This window comes from Erythrolamprus reginae, chromosome 8 (genome assembly GCF_031021105.1).
Source record: "Erythrolamprus reginae isolate rEryReg1 chromosome 8, rEryReg1.hap1, whole genome shotgun sequence".
NCBI lineage: Eukaryota > Metazoa > Chordata > Lepidosauria > Squamata > Dipsadidae > Erythrolamprus > Erythrolamprus reginae.
Window position 1 is genome coordinate 53,149,120 of NC_091957.1, and position 7,961 is coordinate 53,157,080.

The window sequence follows — 7,961 nt, forward strand, 5'->3', positions numbered from 1 at the left end:
TGCCTGTCGACGACTACTTCAGCTTCAACCACAACAACACAAGAGCACACAACAGATTTAAACTTAATATTAACCGCTCCAAACTTGACTGTAAAAAATATGACTTCAGTAACCGAGTTGTCGAAGCGTGGAACTCATTACCAGACTCCATAGTGTCATCCCCAAACCCCCAACACTTTACCCTTAGATTATCTATGGTTGACCCATCCAGATTCCTAAGAGGTCAGTAAGGGGCGAGTACAAGTGCACTAGAGTGCCTTCCGTCCCCTGTCCTATTGCTCTCCTGTATCTCCTATACCTTTCTTCTATTCCTATATCTCTTCTTCTATTCTTTCATTCATATGTTCTATTACTATACTGTACCTTCTTTTCTATTATTTCTTAGATATATTTTACTATGAGTATCTCCTCTATAATCTTCATCATGTATTTTACTATGTGTATACAGATATATACCCAGTAAAACCCTCATTGTGTATTGGACAAAATAAATAAATAAATAAAATAAAATAAATTGTCTTAGGACCTAAGCATAGCCCATAAAATCATCTGCTACAATGTCCTTCCTGTCAACCACTGCTTCGACCACGACAACACATGAGCACAGAACAGATACAAACTTAAAGTAAACTGCTCCAAACTCGACTGCAGGAAATACGACTTTAGTAACCGAGTAGTTGATGCATGGAACTCACTACCAGACTCTGTAGGATCATCATCTAAGCCCCCAAAACTTTACCCTTAGACTCTCCACTGTTGACCTCTCCCGATTCCTTAGAGGTTAGTAAGGGGCGTGCATAAGTGTACCAGCGTGCCTTCTGTCCCCTGTCCTAATGTTTCTCTTTTACTAGTATTATGTAAATAAGTAGTATATCTTTGTATACCACCAATACGTACATGACAAAATAGATAGATAGATAGAGAGATAGATAGATAGAGAGATAGATAGATAGATGATAGAGAGATAGAGAGATGGATAGAGATAGATAGAGAGATGATAGATAGATAGATAGATAGATAGAGAGATAGATAGAGAGATAGAGAGATAGAGAGATAGAGAGATGATAGATAGATAGATGGATAGATAGATAGATAGAGAGATAGATGATAGATAGATAGATAGATAGATAGATAGAGAGATAGATAGAGAGATGATAGATAGATAGATAGATAGATAGATAGAGAGATGATAGATAGATAGATAGATAGAGAGATGATAGATAGATAGATAGATAGAGAGATAGATAGAGAGATGATAGATAGATAGATAGATAGATGATAGATAGATAGATAGATAGAGAGATGATAGATAGATAGATAGATAGATAGATGATAGATAGATAGATAGATAGATAGAGAGATGATAGATAGATAGATAGATAGATAGATGATAGATAGATAGATAGATAGATAGATAGATAGATAGATGATAGATAGATAGATAGATAGAGAGATGATAGATAGATAGATAGATAGATAGATAGAGAGATAGATAGAGAGATGATAGATAGATAGATAGATAGATAGATGATAGATAGAGATAGATAGAGAGATGATAGATAGATAGATAGATAGAGAGATGATAGATAGATAGATAGATAGATAGATAGAGAGATAGATAGAGAGATGATAGATAGATAGATAGATAGATGATAGATAGATAGATAGATAGAGAGATGATAGATAGATAGATAGATAGATAGATAGATAGATAAATAAATAAATAAAATGTTTGTGAGATTGTGAAGCCCTGAACCACCCACTTGCTGTGTTGTAGGACGGGCAAAAAATAACACAAAACCACACTTTTCTCCACCATCCAGCTTGTGTCACAACTGCAGCTGGGAAGTCTGGGGAAGAGGGAGGCAGGAGTCGAGGGACGCTCACGCATTGCACGAAAACCCGAACGTTTGTTTGTTTCCACACTGCCACACTTCCTGAAATGAAGCCGAGAGGGGTGTGCCTTCCTCCCCTCGTGCTTAGCTAACAAATCCTGCTGTGGGAAATCACAAATCGCCTGCACATAGGTGTGTGTGTGTTTGTTTGTGTGTGACACACTGAGCCTACGCTCGGCTGCATTATGATTTAGTGGGTTGGGTTCCTCAAATCATAGTGTGGCGTATTTGACGTGTGCTTTAGTGTGACCTGCTCGGCATGAAAATGCTTGACGTGTGCTTTAGTGTGACCTGCTCGGCATGAAAATGCCACTTGTCCATCCTGTTGAGTTGTGTTATTTTTGTTGTTTGTTTTTTTGAAAAACATTGCCCTGTTTAAAGATAATGTAAGTATAAATACAAGACAGAAGACGGAAAAGAATAAATAATATATTGGAAATGCCAAGGAGATGATATAGGTAGGTAGGTAGGTAGGTAGGTAGATAGATAGATAGAGATACATAGATAGATGATAGATAGATAGATGATAGATAGATAGATAGAGATAGATAGATAGATAGATAGAGATACATAGATAGATGATAGATAGATAGATAGATAGATAGATAGATAGATGAAGTAGATAGATAGATAGATGATAGATAGATAGATGATAGAAGATAGATAGATAGATAGAAAGATAGATAGAGATAGATGATAGATAGATAGATAGATAGATAGATAGAGATAGATAGATAGATAGATAGATAGATAGAGATAGATAGATAGATGATAGATAGATAGATAGATAGAGATAGATAGATAGAGATAGATAGATTGATGATAGATAGATGATAGATAGATAGATAGATAGATAGAGATAGATAGATAGATAGATAGAAGTAGAGATAGATAGATAGATAGAGATAGATAGATAGATGATAGATAGATGATAGATAGATAGATAGAGATAGATAGATAGATAGATAGATAGAGATAGATAGATAGATAGAGATAGATAGATAGATGATAGATAGATAGATAGATAGAGATAGATAGATAGATAGATAGATGATAGATAGATAGAGATAGATAGATAGATAGAGATAGATAGATAGATAGATAGATAGATAGATAGATAGAGATAGATAGATAGAGATAGATAGATTGATGATAGATAGATGATAGATAGATAGATAGATAGATAGAGATAGATAGATAGATAGATAGATAGAGGGAGATAGATAGATAGATAGATAGTAGATAGATAGATAGGTAGATGATAGGTAGGTAGGTAGATAGATAGATAGATGATAGATAGATAGAGATAGATAGATTGATAGAGATAGATAGATAGATAGGATAGGTAGGATAGGTAGGAAGGTAGATTAGATAGGTAGATAGATAGGAAGGTAAGTAGGTAGATAGATAGGTAGGTAGATTAAATACATAGGTATGTAGGTAGGTAGGTAGATAAGATAGAAAGAGAAAGAGAGAGAGAGAAGAGTGGAGAGGGGAGAAAGAGAGAAGGATAGGGACGGCTAGCCCAACCAACGGGGGGGGGCGCATACATGCCGTCGGTGTGAGATTTGCCTTCTGCACATGCACGGCAAAATCTCATAGGAAGAGGCAATTTTCACTGATAGTTTTGCTTCTGCACATGCACGAATCAAACATCGGCGAAAGTCACCAAAATCTTGCTCATGCGAGCATCCTCACACAGAATTTTGTTTGCAGAGGGCAAATCTCACACTGACGGGCATGTACACGCTTGCGACAGCCTCGGAGGGCGCACCGATAGTGCCAGAGACGGCAGTCCTTCGCTGGATTTAGGCCAAAGACTCGCCAATGGGTCGGTCCTTAGCCGTCCCATCCAGGATTGTTCCGATTTTTTTTATTTTTTTTAAAAATCAAGTTTAGTTAGCCGTGACTCTTTGTTTTCTTATCAAGAACATTAAGGACTAGCCTCTTCCTTTAAAAAATATTCCCAAACCACAGACGTTTGGGCTGAGTCAACTCCAGTCTACGTACGGGCTTCCTGGATGTCTGTCAGAAGCCTCCATTCTGCCGGAAAAAAACATATTTAGGGCTGGGCCCTAAGTGAGTTTCTCTCCTCCAGCGGTGTTAAAATAATAATATCTTTTTTTAAAAAGCGTGCAGCCTTTTTAATGGTGGCTTTCCTCTCCTGCAAAAACTGTGATCCTGACTTCCTGAAAGGGTGGGCGAGCCTTTCCGCCAAGCATAGCTTTCTGCAGTTTGAGCTGTAGAGAAGCGCCCCAGAGCCTGTTGTGACTCCTGTTGTGGCATGAATTTGGCGGCGGTGCCTTGCACGGATCGCCGCCCCCCTGGATAAACGTCTCCCCTGCTTGCAAATCTAGGCCCTGCATCACCATGACCACCTCGGAAGAGCAAACGGAGGCGTTGGAGGGCGAGGAAGCGGCCGACGACGCATCTTCAGGTGAGTTTTTTAAAAAATCACAATGAGGGGGCGAGTTTTCAAGGCGTTGGGTGTGTGTGTTTAGAGTCAGGGTCTTGGCAGGGGGAGAGGGTGCTTCTATCTTTCTGCACTTTTAAAAGCCTGTTCTCAGAGACTTCCTAGGTAGAGTGAAGGAGAAATTTGCTGGCAGGGAGAACAATGAAGTTGCCTCCAGAAACGTTGTGGGTGTTCCATCGCTAGAGGTCCATGGAGATTCTCAGTCATCCAGGTCGTGGTTGGCCCAAAGGTGCTTTTTTTGAAGCTGGACTAGAGTAGAGTAGAGTAGAATAGCATAGAATAGAATAGAATAATGGAATGAAGAAAGAATAGAATAGAATGGAACGGAACAGAATAGAACAGAATAGAATAATGGAATGAAGAAAGAATAGGATGAAATGCAATGGAATAGAATTAGAATGGAATTAGAATAGAATAGAGGAGAAATAGGATGGGATAGGATGGAATGGAATGGAATAGAATAATGGAATGAAGAAAGAATAGAATGGAATGGAATAGAATAGAACAGAATAGAATAATGGAATGAAGAAAGAATAGAATGAAATGCAATGGAATAGAATAGAATTAGAATGGAATTAGAATAGAATAGAGGAAAAATAGGATGGGATAGGATGGAACAGAATAGAACAGAATAGAATAATGTAATGAAGAAAGAATAGAATGAAATGCAATGCAATGGAATAGAATAGAATAGAATTAGAATGGAATTAGAATAGAACAGAATAGAATAGAATAATGTAATGAAGAAAGAATAGAATGGAATGGAACAGAATAGAACAGAATAGAACAATGGAATGAAGAAAGAATAGAATGAAATGCAATGGAATGGAATAGAATAGAATTAGAATGGAATAAGAATGGAATTAGAATAGAACAGAACAGAACAAAACAGAACAGAATAGAATAGAGGAAAAATAGGATAGTATGGTATGGTATGGAATGGAATGGAATAGAATAGAAGAATGATAGAATAGGATAGGATAGAATGGAATAAAATAGGATAGAGGAAAAATAGAATAGAAAAAGAAAAGAAAAGATTCTTTCTTGGCCAAGTGTGATTGGACACACAAGGAATTTGTCTTTGGTGCATCACCATAATGAAGAAAACGGCCCAACTATTTAAAGGTGGCAACCCCCCCCCCAATTGTGTTAATTGTCTCTATGGCGCCTGCATCCTTTCCAGCCCAGTGGAGGGAACAACAGGTCCTCATTCTGTTGTTTGCATTGTCCGTGTCTCCGAGTGGGCACCACCGTCTGCCCCGAATGGCGGTGTCACAGCCTGCTCCTCCAGCCCTGGAGTGTTTGGGCAAGGGTGGGGGGTGGGATTTATTTATTTATTTTAAATCTGATGTGCAGAAAGGAGGAGACCAGAGACCCACTTAAAGGACGCTTTGTTTGCCTTTGTTTCGAAGGAGTCCCCCACAGCTGCGAGAAGGGCCTCTGGCTGAGCCAAAGAATGGGCTACAGTCCCTTCGGAGCTAGCCTCTGCCCATCGCATGGTGCCTCGGCAAGCTGCGGGCATCGGTAGCCCCAGACACAAAGCTGGCTTGTCTTTGGCACATGAGCTCAAAGGGGTTGCAAGCGCAGGTGGTATTCAGCCGGCTTGGATCAGTTTGGGTGAACTGGTAGTAGTGGTAGCACACCTGGGTCCATCCCGGTGCTATGCCATCCTATGTAGAAGGAAGGAAAGGAGGAAGGAAGGAAAGGAAGGAAGGAAAGAAGAAAGGAAGAAAGGAAAGAAGGAAGGAAGGAAAGAAAGAAGGAAGGAAGGAAGGAAGAAAAGAAGGAAGGAAGGAAGGAAGGAAGGAAAGGAAGGAAGGAAGGAAAGAAGAAAGGAAGAAAGGAAAGAAGGAAGGAAGGAAAGAAGAAAAGAAGGAAGGAAAGAATAAAGGAAGGAAAGAAGGAAGGAAAGAAGGAAGGAAAGAAGGAAGGAAGGAAGGAAAGAAGGAAAGAAGGAAGGAAGAAAGGGAAGGAAAGAATGAAGGAAGGAAGGAAAGAAGGAAAGAAGGAAGGAAGAAAAGAAGGAAGGAAAGAAGGAAGGAAGGAAAGAAAGAAGGAAGGAAAGAAGGAAGGAAGGAAGGACAGAAGGAAGGAAGGAAAGAAGGAAAAAGTAAGTAAGTTGTAGTGGCATAGTTATTACAATACACTATTGCAGGCTGACTCTGCTCGTCATTGCCAAGAGTTTGATTCTCACGATGCAAGGTTGACTCAGACTTCCAACCTTCCAAGGTCCGTAAAATTTGGAAGATTGTTGGAGGCAATATATACTGACTCTGCAAGCTGCTTAGAGAGGGCTGTAAAAGTCTAAAGGTTATGGCTATTAAACCGGTATAAGCAGGTGGGATTTGTTTTGTTTTTGTGCAGGGAAGAAAAAATCCAAATTCCAGACCTTCAAGAACTTCTTCGCCAAGAAAAAGAAGAGCAAAGACCTCCTGTCCTGCCCGGAGGAGACGAAGCGAAAGCCCAGCCACGAAAACAGCGATGGCGGCTCCCCTCCACCGGACTCCATCTTGCTCCATTCGCCTGGGGAAACCGAGTGAGCTTTCCTGCCAATCTCTGTGTTCCCCCCGCCCTCCAACTCAGCTAGACAGTGAAGGGCTGCAATTTTTTAAACTACCACATTGTGGGTGTGGCTTATTTTGTGGGTGTGGCTTGCTGGCCATGTGACCAAGTGGGAGTGGCTTGACGATCATGTGACTGGGGACTGGCTTAAAGGTCATGTGACTGGCTTAAAGGTGGCCAACTTGACGACACTCACGTCAAGAGTTAGGGTTAGAGTGCCTGGCCTCTCCTTGCCTCAAAGAGATACAATTTCCCTCTCTATTTACTATGACTGAACATCCAAAATATACTATTTAATTCTATGTATATATGCCATGTGTGTACATACATATTACACACAGGCACACAAAAATATACATTATCTACTATATAAAGTGTATGTGTATGTACACACACATACATATTCACAGCTCTTCTAAAATTATACACATTCCACCTCTTTTACTGTGATAGGGAAAACATTTTTATTTATTATTAATTAGATTTGTATGCCGCCTCTTCTGTAGACCCAATGCCCAGAAGGGAAAAAAGAAAAAAAAGATCAATTTTTTTAACCAGTTCTGCATACCTGACCAAAACTTTTCTACTGGTTCGGCATACTTGAGCAAAATTCTTCTACCAGTTCTGCGTACTTGAGTAAAATTCTTCTACCGGTTCTGGGTAGTTGAGCAAAATTCTTCTACCAGTTCTGCGTAGTTGAGTAAAATTCTTTTACCAGTTCTGTGTAGTTGAGCAAAATTCTTCTACCGGTTCTGCGTACTTGACCAAAATTCTTCTACCAGTTCTGCGTACTTGACCAAAATTCTTCTACCGGTTCTGCGTACTTGACCAAAATTCTTCTACCGGTTCTGCATACTTGACCAAAATTCTTCTACCAGTTCTGCGTAGTTGAGCAAAATTCTTCTACCGGTTCTGCGTACTTCAGCAAAATTCTTCTACCAGTTCTGCGTACTTCAGCAAAATTCTTCTACCGGTTCTGCGTAGTTGAGTAAAATTCTTCTACAGGTTCTGCGTACTTGACCAAAATTCTT

At 39.7% G+C, this 7,961-nt stretch overlaps 1 protein-coding gene across 2 annotated transcripts in view; it reads left to right on the top strand.

Annotated features, from left to right (window-relative positions):
- The window catches only part of KIAA1210 (KIAA1210 ortholog), a 39,713-nt gene that overhangs the window by 16,884 nt on the left and 14,868 nt on the right, over positions 1-7,961 (top strand). For both annotated transcript variants that reach the window (XM_070759916.1, XM_070759915.1), the window contains exons 2-3: positions 4,253-4,332; positions 6,733-6,904. In XM_070759916.1, the coding sequence (XP_070616017.1) occupies positions 4,266-4,332; positions 6,733-6,904 (239 nt within the window). In that variant the 5' untranslated portion in view covers positions 4,253-4,265. The remainder of the gene's footprint in view (positions 1-4,252; positions 4,333-6,732; positions 6,905-7,961) is intronic.